This window comes from Sceloporus occidentalis, unplaced genomic scaffold, assembly GCF_023333645.1.
Source record: "Sceloporus occidentalis isolate IW3139 unplaced genomic scaffold, rSceOcc1.0.p SCAF_3, whole genome shotgun sequence".
In the NCBI taxonomy this organism is placed as follows: Eukaryota; Metazoa; Chordata; class Lepidosauria; order Squamata; family Phrynosomatidae; genus Sceloporus; species Sceloporus occidentalis.
The window spans coordinates 7,051,221-7,069,548 of record NW_028316983.1 but is presented as its reverse complement, the minus strand read 5'-3'; the positions used below and the strand labels follow the sequence as shown (position 1 = coordinate 7,069,548).

The window sequence follows — 18,328 nt, the reverse complement described above, 5'->3', positions numbered from 1 at the left end:
CACCATCATCAAAATCATCATCATCAAAAACATTTTTTTGCCCCTAAAAATCCTAAACACCTTCTGGAAGGGGGTTTGGCAGATTCACCATGAACAATTTTAGGCCCAGGACAGGCTTTGTTTTAAGAATAGAGAGTGAGTAAAAGTCTTTAAAAACACTCCATTAAAAAAAAAAAAAGGGGGGGGGGGAGAATTGCCTATGCCTAGGTTAGCCTAAGGGTCAAAATGTGGCAAAATGCCCCATTCTCACTAGAGGGCATTAGGGACAAAATATTTGACCTTTGGAAAGTCCTATTAACAATAATGGCCCTGGGGCACATATTCAGCTGTAGGCCTTGCTTTGGGTATCCCTGATGTAGACCAAGTGAGGAGGGTGGATTTTAGGAAGCAAGTGATTTACAAAGGGGAAAGGGAAGAAAGGCATTGCAGAACAATGTACAGACTTGGAAGAGTAGTGTCTACAAGCATGGGATACAGTCTCTTTTTACTTTTTAAAAAAGAGGAAGACACACAAGTGGTGGATGGAGGAAAGAAACAGGACACCAGAGACAGATTGCAACGTGAACTTATAAATACTGCTGAAAACAGGAAAGAGGAGGAAGACTTTGAAAGAAGTGAACAGGGAGGGAGAAAGGGAAATGCGATAGGAAGCATATTTTGGGCCAGAAATAGATAACAGTATATTTAACAGGTTTTTTTTTACTGTTTCAGACAGAGGAGTGGAAAGGCTGGATAGAGGGTTTTCTCACAAGTGTATTGTGCACAAATAATTGGGAATACTATATTAAAATGTTTCCTTTTAGCAGGTGCAGATAGCTATGCCCAACTAGGAGGTTATTCCTTTTAAAGAAATGTATCTTATCCCTAAGAAACAGAACTGCTTATTACATTTGTTTTTGTTGCTTTTTCCTCAGTATTAAGGAGGATTTAAATGCAGTACTGTTTGAAGTATAGCCCACTCAGTCTACCCACATGGGGATTAAAAATACTATAGATTTTTCCAAGTCCTTCCCAACCCCCCTTCCATGCACATACTTTTGATGAAATCCAGTTGGTAAAGGATTCGTTCCTCAGCATTGAAATCCACAGTGTAATGCTCCATGTTGTCATATCCTGATTCCAGGGCATCTGGTTTGCAGCTCTGGGTCATCTCAGCAATTCTGGAGTTGGATGGGTGAAGGATAGGAGAGGCAGTTATACAGGCAGAGAGCTCTCTTCTCTTTAGATCCCCTTCCCGCAAAGGTCAAGATGGGGAGGCAGTTTAATACAATGAATAATACTTACTTCCGGATGAGAACTTTGGCATTCTGAGATAGGAAGGAAAACAGACAAATGGAATATGAGTGGGGGGAAATTAGGTTTTCGACAAAGCACCTGAAAAAGCTCAAAGAGTACCACTTCCCATTTCTGATCCATGAGTCAACTCTGTTTCAGAAAATGCTAGATTGAACTAACTAATAATATCTGGTGAAATCACGGAAGCTGGAAATGAACAGATAAAGCTGCCTAGTGTCATAGACTCATAGAAGTGGAAGGAGGCCAAAAGAACCACCTAATCCAACACCCTGAAATGCAGAAATACAGAACGAAAATAAGCCCTGGAAGATGTTAGTCCAACTTTGGTTTAAAGATCTCCAAAGATGGAGAGTCCACCACTTTCCAAGCCAGTCTATTCCACTGTCAAACTGCCCTTACAGTCAAGACGTTCTTTCTAATATTTAATTGCTATCTGTTGTAATCTGAATCCACTGGTTCCAGTCCAGTCCAACCCCATTCTGCCATGCAGGAAGTCACAATCCAAACACTCCTGACAGACCATCATCCAGACTCTGTTTGAAAACCTCCAAAAGAGGAGACTCTCACATTTTCTGGAACTGAGTATGTTTAGCTTGGAAAAGAGAAAGTTAAGAGGCAACACAGTAGCATGTTTAAATATTTGAAAGGATGTCATACTGAAGATGAAGCAAGCTGGTTTTCTGCTGCTCCAGAGACCAGTGGATTCAAGCTATAGGAAAAGAGATTCCACCTCAACATTAGGAAGAACCTCCTGACAGTACAAATCACAGAATCATAGAATTCAAATAGACCACAAGGGCCATCCAGTCCAACCCCATCTGCCATGCAGGAATACAAAATCCAAGCCCTTCTAACAGATGGCCATCCAGTCTCTGTTTGAAAACCTCCAAAGGAGGAAACTCTGTCACACTCTCTGGAGCAGCAGAAAACAAGTTTGCTCTCTTTATACATTGCATTCCTTCAGATATTTAAAGATAGCTATCAGGTCAACTCTCAAGTCTTTTCTTCTTCAAGCTAAACATACCCAGCTCCCTAGTTATTGTAAGATCCATTTTATCGATGCAGGAATGGAGGATCAAACAGAGGAATCTGTCAGTGGCCATTTCTTGATACTTTACATGGCATCTGAATGAATCCAAGTTCCTCTTTACGTAAGTCTACTTCTACGACCATCAGACATGAGCTTATCCTGCTCCTCAAGAAGACCCTCAGATTTAAAGCTGATAGTATAGGAATTGCTACTTTTGATCTTTTGAGGTTTAAGCAAGAAATAGAAACTAAAGGGGAGCAATTTTCCATTACCCAACCTGCACAAAAAGAGCCATCTGAGGTTCTTCCATGGACTGCAAGGCTGTGTCCACCAACTTAGAAGAAGATTCAATATGGTCGCCGCATGCTTTGCTGAGGGATTTCAAGTGCTGGGTCTTATCCTCTTGCTCATAAGTGATCCTCTGCAACATTATCTTGCGCCTCTCTTCCAAAATGGCAGACATGCGGTCAAACTTCTCACAGAGGGCCTGCTTCTGAGCTTTGCAATTTTCCTATTCAAAGGGGTGGGGGGTTAATAGGAAATAGAAATAGAAAGCTTAATATGGATTGAATGGCGATGTTAAGATGTAACAAACTATGGGTTGGCATTAAGAAAACAGGTCAGCTTGCATCAGGGACTTATATTCCTTTCCCTCAATTATTCTCCTCCTTTATGAGCATGAAAAAAAGAGATCAAAAACATATCTTTTCAGTTTTGAACCAACTCCAGTTTACATTGAGGACTGAAATGAAAGAACTGTTACTTTTCCTAACTATAGTTAGTTTGTCCAAACTATGGCTAGTTAAACCAAACCAGGAATACATAGGGTTAGCTCACCTCCTCTCTGAAATTATACTTTTTTGAAATACACATGTAGACACTCTATGCACTTTCCCACAAATTAACTCCCCCTTCTCCTCCTATTAACAGATGAGAGATGCTTTAAAAATGACAGATGTTTTTTTATCCTCAAAGAAAAAACATGGTTGTTGTTTGTTTTTTGTTTTTGGTGTTTTTCACAAAGAAAAATCCATTAACACCAGAAATATAAAATGTTAGCTCAATCTCACCCACCCGTTCCCCAAAACCTGTTCTTAATTTGCTTAGTTTTTGACAAAAGACATTTATCTATCATCAGCTGAGGAGGGGGGGGGGTGAAGAGTTACAAATCAAACTGAAAACTCTCAAATATTAGTGGTGGTGGTGGTAGGTTCTCTCACCCGCACAGACAGCACTTTTAAATACACACACACACACACACACATTTGATTCATCCTGAATCACACTGAGAATATTGCCATGCAGCAATTCAAGTAAACGTTTCTAAAAGCAACAGTTTCTAAGTTCACAGTATGTTTAACATACCATTAACAGGCAAAACTCCTTGCGCTGTTTTCAGATGAATGTCTATTGACATAAAGATAGCAGGAGCTGTAGAGATTGCTAGGAAAAAAAGGGGGAGCCTATCTATGGAAGTTGCCAGAAGCCTACATCTCAGTGGAGGAAATGGCTGAGATTCTAGATCAGTTGCTTAGTTAACTGTAGCTAACTAATTAACTAAGCAGTGTAACTTGCTGTTGTTGTTAACTGCCCTAGAGTTGATCCGACTCAGCGGCCTTCCTGATTGAGTCTATCCATCTGGCATACGGTCTTCCTATCTTTCTACTGCCTTCTACTATCTCTAGCATCATTGCTCTTTCTAATGATTCATAACTTCTCATGATGTGGCCAAAGTATGACCTCAATTGAGTGGCTTCAATTTGATCATCTTAGCCTCTAGGGAGATTTCTGGCTTGATCTGGTTAGGGACCCATTTGTTGGTCTTTTTTTGGTTGTCCACGGGATCCTCAACACCCTTCTCCAGCACCACATCTCAAATGAATTGATTTTCTATCTATCTTATGACACCACAATTGCCAAAAAGGAGGCCAGTCAAAGATTTTTGTCCTGCAGGCTATTGCATGTTACAATGTACAGTCAGACCTCCTTATACATGGATTTTATTTTATCCATGGATTCAAGCATCCACAGCTTGAAAATTCTGTAATACACACACACACACACACACACACACACACACACACACAGGTAAACCTTGATTTTGCCATTTTATAGAAGTGACAGCATTACTATGCCATTGTATTTAATGAGACTTGAGCATCCATGAATTTAGGTATCCATTGGGGGTCCTGGAACCCAACCCCAGCTGATACCAAGAGCCCACTGTATTGTCTATTTCATTTCAGTACCCCCACTGCCAGCTCCTATATGTAGCTCAAAAAGACCCGTTTCTGGAACTGCTGCAGGGACCCAAACACCTTCATCCAGCCTGGTTTCTCTAAGAAGTAATTTGCTCAAATTTTAGCTAAAAAATAGATGACCAATAGAATCTGGACAGTCCTAGGGGAGGTAACTAGGAGGTAAATAATTAGAAGCATCCAGGCCAACTGTAGCCCCACACTAAGTAAGAAAAGAAGATGAGCAGCATCCATGAGATAGGACATAGACGTATGTCCAAGCCCATAGCTATAGGCAAGTTCAACTGCCCCAGACTTTTCTCTGGCCACCCTGCCCCAAGCATGAACAGTCTGGCTACTGCTTTCACTAGACTGCATTTGTTATATGACCAAGCAGATCTTTATTTCTTGATGATGTGCAGCCTGTTTAATAATGTCTTGACACATACCACACATTTACTTTTCATTTAACTGTGCTGGTCACCCTCACCATACTTGGACCCCCCCTCAACTCAACATACTTTGGTTACTGGCCTGAATAAATCATTCAGAAAAGGTCAGGCAGTCTTCAAAATAGCCTTTTAGTTGATAATCTGAGCTTCACATCCAGGTCAGGATGCATCGGAACAATCAAACTGATGTGTGCAGTGACGTGATGAAGCCACCCAAAGAAAGTTTAATCTCTACCAGGTAATTGGTTACTTGAATTTAATGACTTGACATAGTTGCATGGAGAGACAATGACTCAGCCATTCTATGTGAACTCTGAGAGTTGTTGGGCTAGCAGAAACAGCAGGTGATGTTTCCTTGCTCTTGTAAAAAAAAAAAAAAAGTACTGACAACCAGCCATGGTATCCATGTCACCAGGCCTATGAATCTGCTTTGACTTTTAGTCCAAAGATGCTAAAGCTTATCACTATAATATGTTCAGCACCCTGGATAGCTCCCCAAATTGCTCCACCAAATGGGTTCAGCACCCTGGATAGCTCCTTTAAGGTGAATTCTAAAATGTGACATGGATTCTCCTCCCCACTGACACAGAAGGCAGTAGCCATCACAAATGAGAATGAATGCCCTACCTCAATATTTCTGCATGTGCCTTGCAAGTCACCAACATAGGCCTGGATCCGGTCATTTGCAGCCACAAGACCCCCAATTCCATCTGTCAGCTCTGCCTTGAGAAGAGAATAAAGAGGTCAGATTAACTTTCCCCCAAGAATACTAACAACAGTCCTGAGACTATAAGACCTTTTCCCCCCACCAAAAAAATGAGATGCTTTCAAAGTAATAGGGATTCTGTCTGTAAGCCAAAGATCATTCAACAGTCTTTGCATTATTCTCCAGTGCTCTTAAAAGGCTCTGCAGCAATGGGGAAGAGGAAAATTGATTCAAAGAGATGATGTCAAATTATGCTTCATCATATAGAGTAGGAACATGGCCCAAACTTTTATCAACTCCATTCAACAAGGCCAATGGTAAAGAATTTGGGGAACTGATTGTTTCCTTTGGCTGCATTTGCACTGAAGAGTTAGTGCAGTTCATGCTGCTTTTAGTGCCATGGCCCAGTGCTATGGGATCCTGAGGTTTGCAGTTCATAGTGGCACCAAAGCTCTCTGACAGAGAAGGCTAAATATCTCACAACAGTTCAAATCTCAGAATTCCATAGCATTGTGCCATGGCAGTTAAAGCAGTATCAGACTGTATTAATTCTTCAGTACAGATGCAGCCTTCATCATCATCATCATCATCTTCTTCTTCTTCTTCTTCAAATATATCCCTCTTTTACCCCAGTACTCAGACTTAAAAATTATTAAAACCTGTACAAATTAAAAATGCACAAAAAAACCCCACACATCAGTATGTGTATTTATAAGTATGTATACTTTTATGTATGTACACAGAGAGCGAGAGAGAATTACACAGGCTATAGAGTTAAAACTATTTAAAATTCACTGAAAGACAACAGTTCAAAACCAACATAACAGCATACCATTAAAACCTATTGCAGCTTATTCTTAAAAGCCTGACAGAATGGGAAAATTTTCACTTACTGGCAGAAGGGCAGCAAAACAGGAGCCATCCTAATCTCCCTGATGGAGAAGTTTCAAAGTCTAAACTAGTCAGCAAAGGTGTCATTGGATGAGATAACTGAACCCCTGATTTGGGCATCTTTGTTTCAGAGAATCTAAATTAGGGTTAGCCAGCTATACAGAGAGTTTAGAGAAAGGGCAATTTTCCCTCAGCACTTCGAGTGGCTGCTCACACATGTCCCTGACAGCATTCAAACAGACCTTCTTCATAGGTCTCATGGCAGTCAAAATGACAAGCAAAAGTGATGTTGTGCATCACTTCTCATCACCATTTTGGCTGGGAAGTGGCCAAAACACAGGCATTCAGGTGTTGCAGGGGAGGGCTATTGATTAGTATTTTCCCGATTTGGGGGGGGGGGGGAGTTGGTATGAACATCAGTCACAAATCTGCTGAAAATCATAACACACCTTTTTAAAAAAAGGATGCTGTGGATGACTGGAGTTTCAGGGCTCATAAAAGTGTGGCCTGAAGGCCACATGTGGCCCATGGGCTACAGCTACACTTTTCCCACTCCTGCTGGAAATGAAAGAAGTCTGAACATTCAAGCAAACGGGGACAAGCCCAACCTTCTGCTTCATGTAGATGTCCGAAAGGGGAGCCACTTCGCACTCCTTGTGTTCTCCAAAGACCTTGCAGAGGGAGCAGGTGGGGACTGCACACGTCACACAGTAGATGTTGATCTTTTCTTCTTCGTGTTCTTCGCAGGTCGGGTGCTCGCTTTTTAACAGAGGTCTGATGGGGAAGCACAGTGCATAGGAACATCGAAGGAAGATGAGCTTTCATTTGGATATGGAGATATATGCATTTAATCTATAAATTCAGTGATAGTTGGTGGCTGCCATTTCAATGGGACAAACACACTCTAGTTTTTTGATAGCTTGAAAGGAGCTGTCCAAGGTCCTGGACCTAGTTTTGCAGCCACAGTCCAGCACCATTGTTGTTGTTGACTACCTTCAAGTCGACTCATGCCAACCTTATCAAATGCATCTGAGGAAGTAGACTTAAGTCTGTTAAAGCTCATGCTGCCAACTTCTTCCTTTTAGTCTCAAAGATGCTACAAGATCTCTTTACATGCTGATTATACAGGCTAACATGGCTACATCTACCATTATTATTATTATTATTAAGCTTGATTAATGGGCTCCAAGACTCCCTGTCCTCCACTTCTCTGCTCAGGTCCTGCAGGTTCAGACCCATGGCCTGTCTCATTGAGTCCATCCATCTGTCATGCCATCAACTTTTCTTCTGCCATCTACCTTTCCTAGCAGCACTGTCTTTTTAAATGGGCTTTTCCTTCTCATAATGTGGCCAAAGTATGACAGCCTCAGTTTAGTCACAGAGGCGGGGTACAGACCGCTAGAAAGAGGCAGCCAGCAGCCGCCTCTCTTTTTCGCATAGCTGCGCAGCAGCAACCAAATTGCTTGTCATGGTTGCACGGAAAAAAGGACCGTTAAAAGGGGCTCCTTTTTATGCCACCGCAAACAGCTGGTGATGGCACAAACACATCGCTGCTGTGTGGCTCCATCTGGAGGCCGTGCAGCAGTGATGTCATTGCTATGCGTGCTGTCTATTTGGTGCCGCGCAGGAAGGATGCCATCGTCATGTGTGAGGGGCGAGGGGTGTCTAGAAATGCCGCCCCTCGCACATGATGAGGGCGTCCTTTTTGGCCCATCTGTACCGGGCCAGAGAGCCTGAATTTATCACCCTGCTGATATGAAAGCCTCTAGGCACTACTTGCATTTTTAAGCTGCCTTTTAAGGCTGCAAGATGGTGGAAAAGAGCAGCCTACAAGAAATAATAGTAACAAGTTAGAGGAACTAAAGGTCCGACTCAATATAGTGCAGCCTCATAATAAAAATCCTCCTGACCGACCAGCTGTTACATTCTGTTGCAGCAGTTTCCTCCCACGCTACACAGTTTATAGCTCTGTGAGTTCACTATAGCTGCCATGAGAACCAGCATGGTTTGAATGTTAGGCTAGGATTCTGGGAGATCTAGTTCAAATCCTTGCTCACCCATGAATGGATGGCAATGGGAAAGTCACTCTCCCTCTAAGAAAAAGGCAATGGTAAGCCTTCTCTGAATATATTTTGCTGAGAAAATCCTGGAACAGGATCACCATAAGTTGGAATCAGCTTGAAGGCGCATGGCAACCAGCACAAAAGTACATCTGAAGGCTGAAAACATTGGGAGATTTCCTTTCAAAGGCTTGTTAACTTGAGCTTTCTGGGTCCAGGAATGAGAAGTGGAAGAGATTCAGCGCCTGGTCTAATTTTATGTTTTAAGGTGACCTTGGCTAAGGCTCTAGCACCCCACTTTTGGTGCCTGGAACTGGGGTTCTTTACCTTGGGTTTTTGATAACAAGTGTCCCAATATTTTGGAATACAGGCATGGGCTGCATCACTATATCTGCAATGAATAATGTAATAAAGCTTTATCTATGAAAGAACAGGATTCTAGCTGATGCTACTGTAGCTATGTGTGCCTATCTACAAAAGGCCAGGTAAACAGCAACTGCCTCAAAATCCCTTTTTGAGATTGTGTGACCAGATTGTGTGAGCAGCATCCCTGGATGATTTTAGAAGTCTTCAAGTGGTCTCTAGAAGTTTCCAAATGTTTTTGTGTACTTATGCAAGGCTTAATCCTCATTGCTGCTGAGCATGTTGTCTCTTAAGGGCACAGGAGAATAATGCAAAGACTGTTGAATGATCTTTGGCTTACAGATGGAATACCAACAACACCTATTACTTTGAAAGCATCTCTTTTTCTTGGTGGGGCAAAAGGTCTGACCTGGATGTTTCATTTCACATGTGCATAGTGTGAGTTTTGAATAAGATGTTTACTCAAAGGTGATGAATTTTTCTTCTCTAGCTGCTGCCACACTGCAGAATTAATGCAGTTTGACACTGCTTAAATGTTCGCAGTTCCAGTCTATGAGATTCTGAGATTCGTAGTTTGTTTTGGCACCAAAGCTCTCCAACAGAGAAGACTAAATATCTCACAGAACTACAAATCCCAGAATTCCATAGCATTGAGCCAAACTGAATTAATTCTGCAGTGTAGATGCAGCCTCTCTCTTTCTCTCTTGTGATGTATCAACTTATTCCTGTTCTTTCCTTTTTGTTTCTGCCTCTAGAACTAAATTTTCTGTTTAAAAAGTAATGCCCTGGAGCACATCTAATTCGTTAACTGTATATCTGTGCTTTTCTTTGTTTTCCTCAATAAATATATCCATTTTTAAAAAGAAAAGGGTGGAAGAATGAATGTATTTTAAAAGGAAGATGGTGATTTTTTAAAAAATGTAGCAGGCAGAGACCTCTTCTGGACACATGAAATATTTCACAGCCACAAAGTTAAGAAAACCTTATTTGTGGTTTGGCTGCTCCCAGGTAAACCCTTGTTTGGCCTGAGAACTTCAAATAAAGGGTGGGATATATCAGTGTAGTGTAGTGGTTTGAGCATTGGGCTATGAGTCTGAAGGCCAGGGTTCCCCGCTTGGCCATGGAAACCCACCAGGTGACCTAGTGCTAGTCTCACACTTTCAGCCCAAGAAAACTCTATCATAGGATCGACATAAATCTGCAATGACTTGAAGGCACACAACAACACAGAAATATTTTAATGAATAAAATTATATCACTGTGTGTTCATTTTCTGTTGTTACTGCTTGCAAAGCTGTAACATAGCATCCATATAATGCATTTCTGCTTCTTTATTGCAAAGAAACTCTTTGCACCTTGTCCTTGCCAGTGAGCAGATCATGACAGGGTATACTTTGAACTCTTACCCATTTTAATCACCCTTCCCTTTCACTTCTTTTCTTCTTCATTCCCCTAAATCAACTGGTTGCTGTGAGCATTGGTGTATATGTCAAAAATTACCTTTAAAACCAGACCCACAAAACCATGAGACGTTTTCAAACCAGAGTAATGGAGCTTTAAAATGCTCCATGCTCAGCATTTACAAAACTACATCTGAAGGTGGGGTTGAAGTATACCAGATACTTAACGTAAGATGTGCTTCCAAAATTTCTCATTCAATGGCTCTCGCCTAAAATTCCACCAGTGGTGATATCTGGGATAAACCTGCCTGAAAAGTGCAAAATTCACCCCCATTGTGAGGTACAAAGATGTCCGTGCCCCACCCCATAACTGATTGTGAATAATGAAACCAACCTCTCTGGTCCTCTTGCTGAGGCTTGCTTGTAAATGTCAATGATGTTCTCAACCAACAGATTCCGCTGCAGCCCATAAATGCCATGTCTGTCCAGGACCACTTCGTGGCGGCATGATGGGCAACGAAACCTCCCTGCAGATCCCAAGGTTGTCCCTCGAGACTGAAACACAAAAGCATAAGCATGCAGATATATGCATGAGATTGATGGTACAGCTGGTCCTCCACATTTGTGGCTTTGACTTTTGCGACTTTGATTATTCAGTTTTGATTAATATGTTCTCTCTAGGAATCTCTAGGTCCTCCATTTCAACTCTGCCAGAGGCTGACCATAGAGATGTGCTGGAGAGCCTAGAAGTGCCTAGAGCAAACACCTCTCTAGGCATTTGTAGGTCTGGCATGATTCTATGATCAATGTCTGGCAGATGCTGGCCATAGAGTTGCACTGGAGGACTTGGAAATCCCCAGAGAGGTGTTTTCTTAGGTAAAAATAATAGTGTTCTTTTATTTGCAGTTTTTCCAAATTCACAGGGGTCCTTCATCCTTAACCCTAGCAAATGTGGTGAGACCAGTGTAATTGCAGAGTTTGGGACATCTCTGCAGTTGGAGACCTGAACTGGAGTTCCAGTGGAGTTGCCAAGGGCTATTGTAGATCAATTACATCTGCACAGGTTTTGGAAGCAACTCCAGATCTAATTTTCTTAAGAAATGCTGCTGTAGTTATGAAAAACAGGCATGATGCCTCTTTGCAATTTGGCAGGAAAAAAAAAAGATGTAGAAGAAAAGAAGGTGCAGAAAGTAAGCCAGCATAGTGTGGCAGTTTGAGTGTTGGAATAGGCCTTTGGCTGGGAGAGCAAGGGTCAAATCCCCACTCAGCCATGAAAACTCCCTGGGTTACCTTGGGCAAGGAATCACACTCTCTCAGCCAAACCACTTTTGAATAAATCTTCCCAAAGAAAACCATCCTTGCACTGCTTCTATTCGCAAGTTGAAACATTCTTAAGCCATCAGGCTTTTAGAAACTGACTTCGGTGAGCTTTTAATCCTGTGTGGTGCAGCTTTAAAGGTTTGTATGTAGTCTTTTAATAACATTTTTAATGTTTTTAATGTTTAATGTTTTTAACTTTATAAACTGTATCTTTTAAAATAACTTTTATGATTACACATTTACTGATTGCTTTACATAGTTTTAATCTGTGTTGTTTTAAATATGCAGTGAGTCTCATCAGTGAAAGAAAGGATATAAATTGGCCCTCCATATTTGCGGTTTTGACTTTGGTGAGTTAGATTATTTGCGGTTTTGATTAATATGTTCTCTCTAGGAATCTCTAAATCCTCCAGTGCAACTCAGTCAGACGTTGATCATGGAATTGTGCTGGAGAACCTAGAACTTCTAGAGAAAATACTTCTCTAAGCATTTGTAGGTCCTCCAACATAATTCTATGATCAACTTCTGGCAGATGTTGACCATAGAGTTGAACTGGAGGAGCTGGAGATTCCTAGAGAGATGTTCTCTTAGGTAAAAAGAATAGCGGTGTTGTTATTATTATTATTATTTTTATTGGTTTTTCAATATTCATGAGGGTCCTTCACCTCTAACCACAGCAAATGTGAAGGGGCCACTGTACATGAATAAAATCATTGCCTCCACCACCACGACCATGTGTGTAATGAAGACATTTAAATTGCTAAAGATTTCCTATCCCTCTGGGGCAACCCAGAATCTCCTGGCTCCAGAGCTGCCCTGACCTCCCCCTGTATCATGAGACAGGAGCTGCAGGACTGGGACCTGGAGGAAGAGTTTGATGCAAAGGCTGAAGAAGAGACCCAGGCAGGTCTTCCAGGCAGGGAACAGCCTGAAGCTCTCCCTGTTGCAGAGCAGCCTCAGACTCATCCTGTTGAAGTGCAGCCTCAGCCAGCAGGACAAAGGCAAGACTTGCCTGCAGCCACAAAGGAAGCCATAAGATCCTTAAGCACAAAGCATGTAATTCAATACCAAAGTCTGTAATATTTCTGATTTCTACAAATGGCTGTGAAAGATGAATAGTGAAAAAAGTTGACAGGCAGACAATCAACTCACTTGAAATGTGGGACTGGAGGAGAACTCTAAGGACACCATGGAATGCTAAAAGAAAAAAAAATGACCAGGTCTTTGAGTAAATCAAGTCTGGATTCTCACAAGAAGCCAAAATGATTAAACTGAGACTGTTGTACTTTGGACACATCGTGAGATGAGACTCACTGGGAAAAAACAACAACAATATTTCTTTGTAAAGTGCAAGGCAGTAGGAAAAGAGGGAAACCTTACTACAGGTAGATTCATTCAATAAAGAAAGTGATGGCTAACCTGAGTTTGCAAACCTGATCTGGCTGTTGATGACTGGAGCCTTTGGGGTTCTTTTATTCATTGCTGTTTGTTGTTGTGTGCCTTCAAGTTGTTCCAATTTAGGGCAATCCTAAGGCAAACCCATCATGGGGTTTTCTTGGCCAGATTTGTTCAGAGGACGTTTGCCATTTCCTTCCTCTGAGGCTGAGAGTATGTGACTTGGCCAAGGTCACCCAATGGGTTTCCTGACTGAGCAGGGGATCAAACCCTGATCTCCTGAATCATAGTCCAACACTCAAACCACTACACCACACTGACTTTCTTATTCATAAGGTTACCCTAAATCAAACTCGATGATGGCAAATAATAAAAAATCAACAAATTATATCATTAACAACCTAATAATGATATTAACATTTTAATCCTGGGACAGCTGAAGCATTTGGATGGGGAAATGCTGGGTAGTGACTTTTCTGTAAGAGATTTACTTCTCTTGAGGGACCAGGGTTTCTTCACTGGGGTTTCCCAGAGCCAGCTCCAGATGACGGAAGAGTTGCAAATGTTCTATTTTCCAGTCCTTAGGTTCTCTAGAGAGGGATATCTGACAGCTGCCTTTGCAATATTAAATGTCTTCGTTTGCTCTCTAGGCTTCTGGCCTTTGCCTTCTTGTAAAAATATCATCGCTGTCACCCCCTTCGGCAGTTGCCACAGTTAGTCTCCTGGGAGCCTCTAGGTGTTTGATGTTGGCCTTTGGTATGTTATCTTTTTGTGAATTCCAGATGTGGCATGTTTCAATGTAGGTATCTTTCAAGATTTGTGCTTAATGCGCTCAGATTTGGAACTGTAAGAATAAAATAAATCTCTGAATAGGGAGTGGGGAGATTTAAATGTGTTAATTATTATTATTATTTAAATTAGGAAGTGAACATGAGTTTGCAGTAGGCTCTGGATTTATTTCAGGAGAGGACATGTGCCAGATCAGGGGTAGGGAATTGTACGAAGCTTTAAGGGCCATTTTCTTTGCCTCAGGACTCTCTGGGATAAATGCACTATCCAAAAAACGGACCTTTGGGGGGGGGGGGGCAAAATCAACTTGTGTTTTGTTGTTGTTGGCATTCTTTGTTGTTCATTTTTCTTTTTGCCATGTTGTGGCTATTGCAGAGGCAGGACCTGAATCTAGACTTGTAATGAATGCACTCTGATAGCGCTTCAACAGCCATGGCTCAATGCTACAGAATTCTGGGATTTGTGGTTTGTGAGATGTTTAGCCTTTTTTGTCAGAGAGCTCTGGTGCCACAACAAACTACAGATCCCAGGATTCCATAGGCTTGAGCCGTGGCAGCTGAGGCAGTGTCGATCTTTATTAATTCTTCATCATGGTAGCAACCTTGGAGAAAGAAGAGGAAGGTATGGGGCTGGAGGGAAGGGAAGATCATGATACAGGAGCCCTGGACCGATTCCAAGCAATGTGGTAATTTTAGTACTGATGTCAGTACTGTTTTCAGTATCATCTGAAAATTAAGAAGTATGCCACTGGATTTTTCCTCCCCTGTCCTTTCCACTAGTTGAATAATGATGATGACAATGATTAACCCACATGTGCATAGTCTGAGTTAGTAAGACATTCTGTTCCATGTAATTCCACAGCAGCTGCTTGGTCAGAAGTAACACAAGGGTGCTGCAAATGGAGCAGAGAAAGATGGCAATGCACTACATCCCTGGGGCATCTCTCGATTTAGAAAGGGTAGGGCCAGGACACTGGCGTCACAGGAACACTCAGCTCCTGTTGGCGGGGATAGTCCTGCTGTTTGTCACAGAACGTTTATATGCAGGGAAGGCATGTTGGGAGAGAACCTCTTCATTTAGCACAGGGCCACATGTGGGTCCTCAGGCCACATGTGGCCCCTGGAACTCTTATTCAGTCCCTTGACTCCTCCAGACTTTCCACACTGGTCTTTTCCTACTTGAAATAAAAAGCACGTCATACTGAAGATGCAGCAAGTCTTTTCTGCACCTCCAGAAACAGGACACGGAGCAATGGCTTCAAACTACAGGAAAAGGCAGACCAGAGATTCTTGTGTGAAAGGGCATTTAACAGTGAATTAGCACAATGCAAAGGTTATGGCTTTTGGGGGAAAGCCAGGTAGATGTTGAATGGCTGATTCATAATCTTCAACCAGAGTAAATGAAAAGCTGTAAATATGTAGGAGTGCTTTGCAGAGGAACATCCCAGACAGAAACCCCAAATCGCCATGGCAAAATTTCACTTCTACTAAGCTTTCACATGAAATCCCGAAGCCTCCTACTTAAAGGTAGTAAACAAAGTAAAGTCATTTGATGGAAAGACTGTAGTTGCAGTATTAAAGGGAAATGAGAAACAGTGGGCAGGTATGCGTAATTCTCTATAGATAAGATTAGATGGCCAGACAGATGTTGTGACATATAACTAGTGGAACATCTGCTGCAGAGCTGAGCATAAAGGCAGGCTTCCCATCACATAGGGAAAGGGGACATAGAACACTCTAGCTGTACTGGTGAAGATATGAACCAACTCTACCATTAGGCAGACTGCCAAAATCAAGCAGTTTGACACCTCTTTAACTTCCATGGTTCAATGCTATGGAATTCTGGAATTTGTAGTCTGGTGGAGTATCAAAGCTCTCTGACAGTGAAGGTTAAATATTTTGTAAAAACTACAAATTTCCTGTTTCTGAGGCTTCTATAGACAATTGCCCCCCTTGCCCGCCGTTTAATCCCCCTTGCCCGCCTCCTCCTGATAGGCCAAAGGCCCCACGCCCTCACGCGAGAGGCCAAAGGCTCCGGTGGCAATCGGCGGCAGGACCGGGCTGGGGCCGGTCCCAAGGCCTTGCCGGGCCGCATCCGGCCCGCGGGCCGTAGGTTGCCTACCCCTGCTATGGAGACATGCCTCCTCACTGCAATGGTTGTGAGATGCAGCATCAGGGGCTTATTGTTGAATTGTGCTGAGGATATATGACTCAATGTAGACTAGATCCACATGCAGATATTTATGCTATATTGTTGAGATGCTGGATTGAGGTTTTAGAGTATTATGGAAGTGTAGGGATTTGCTATGTACAGTGCATCCTTGGAATCCACGGGGGTTTGGTTCCAGGATCTCCTGTGGACAACAAAATCCATAGATGCTCAAGTCCCATTAAATACAATGGCATAGTAAAATGGTGTCCCTTATATAAAATGGCCAAAATATGGCACAAAATTTATATTGTTGCCTTTTCTCCAACAGTGGTACTCACAAGCCATTGTATTCCCTGTTACCATGTATGGATGTGAGAGCTGGACTGTTAAGAAAGAAGATAGGAAGAAAATCCATTCATTTGAGATGTGGGGCTGGAGAAGAGTGCTGAGGATCCCATGGACAGCCAAAAGGACAAACAAATGGGTCCTTGAACAGATCAAGCAGGAAACCTCCCTGGAAGCCAAGATGACCAAATTGAGGCTGTCGTACTTGGGACACACCATGAGAAGGAAGGACTCATTGGAAAAGACAATAATGCTGGGAAAGTTGGAGGGAAGGAGGAAGAGAGGAAGGCCACATACCAGATGAGGATGGACTCTATGAAGGAGGTCACAATGCATTTTATGGGGCTGCAGAACCTAAGCAGAGCAGTGGAGGACAGAGGGTCTTGGAGGTGTCTCATCCATAGGGTCGCCATGAGTTGAGATTGATTTGAGGGCAGTTAACAACAAAATATAAAATGATGAAGTCAAAGTTTGTTTTTTGGAAAACACACACACACACATTCCTTATTTTTCAAGCCATGGATGCTTGAATCAATGGATTATAAACCTCTGGATACAGAGGGCAGACTATATTTATTATTGCTGATAGGAGAGGCACTTCTGGGAAGTCTTATGTCAAATTAAGTTGACCAGTCATAGTTAACTGTGCAACAGAGCTGGTACAGCAGTTACCCTTGGTTTCTCCATTTCAAGCAACAATTTGTATTGGGCCAGCCAGTCTTGTTTAGGATTGGATCATGTTTGAGAGTCACAGAAATACTGATAGAACTAGAGAGCACAACTCACTTGGGCCATGAGTTGTGAATTCCATTCCCCCCACTTAATACCCCAGTTGCAGACTTACTCCTTTTAAGAGTACAGTCAACCCTCTGCATCCACAGATTCTGCATCTGTTCTAAGAGTGCAGGGCGGATTGTATAGGGAGATGCGTTCCCATAAGTAACCCAGGCCCAAGCCATGTAGGGCTTTAAAGGTAATGACCAACACCTTGTATTGTGCCCAGAAGCTAATTGGAAGCCAGTGTAGATCTTTCAAAATAGGTGTTATATGGTCAAGTCCATTCCAGCTGTATGGTTCTGGATCACGGAGTATTTTTCATTCTTTAAAAAGAGCCTTTAAGAACCTGTTCCCAGACAATTACAAGAGCATATCTAGATTTTGGGGGAGAGGGCTGGTGGTCAAAATATAATATATGACACTGATTACTACCAAGGATATGTACGAATTGCTGTTATCAACTGGTATTATCACTTTAAAAAAGTGTATATTGATTTGTCACCCACTAGATATTTGGTATAGGAAACTAAATTATTTACAACATTGTGCTGCTCTTTGGAGTTAAACTAATAAAGGGTTGGTGACAGATTACCAAATTCTACAGGTAATACACATGTGAAGAACAGTCTCATATTATCACAACTCTACAGCCCATCCATTTTGTCAGATGGTGCCTGGATTCTAGCATTATGAAAAAGAGCAATTTTTTGGCCTTGTCAGCTTCCTGGAAATAATTTTAACCTCATTCACGTCTGTAACATAATTCTGACAATGTAATTCCAGACATATAGCTTAGATCCCTAAAGAGGTATGGTGTGTCTCTTTACTGGAACTTAGAAAAGCTACTTTTTGGACTACAACCCTCATGATCCCTTAGATTCCTAGGGGAATCTGGGAGTCCAAAAAAGTAACTTTTCAGAGTTCTGCTATATACATGTACAGCCCCTCCACCCCACGAGCCATGCAAATGCTGGACCTTTCTTCTAAATAACCCCATCCACTATGACAATGAGTATTTTACTAGCACTTACATAAAATTGCTTTGCCACACAGACAATCATAGACTCCAAGAGTTGAGAGGGACCACAAGGGCCATCTAATCTAGCCCAACCTCCT

General features: G+C 42.1%; 1 protein-coding gene across 1 annotated transcript in view; it reads right to left on the bottom strand.

The window, feature by feature from the left end:
• The window catches only part of LOC149315512 (tripartite motif-containing protein 54-like), a 33,925-nt gene that overhangs the window by 15,287 nt on the left and 310 nt on the right, over window positions 1-18,328 (bottom strand). Inside the window, exons 2-7 of the mRNA XM_089518460.1 lie at window positions 10,830-10,990; window positions 7,221-7,386; window positions 5,643-5,738; window positions 2,604-2,837; window positions 1,285-1,307; window positions 1,036-1,160 (exon numbers count right to left, since the gene is read on the bottom strand). Of these exons, the coding sequence (XP_089374586.1) occupies window positions 1,036-1,160; window positions 1,285-1,307; window positions 2,604-2,837; window positions 5,643-5,738; window positions 7,221-7,386; window positions 10,830-10,990 (805 nt within the window). The remainder of the gene's footprint in view (window positions 1-1,035; window positions 1,161-1,284; window positions 1,308-2,603; window positions 2,838-5,642; window positions 5,739-7,220; window positions 7,387-10,829; window positions 10,991-18,328) is intronic.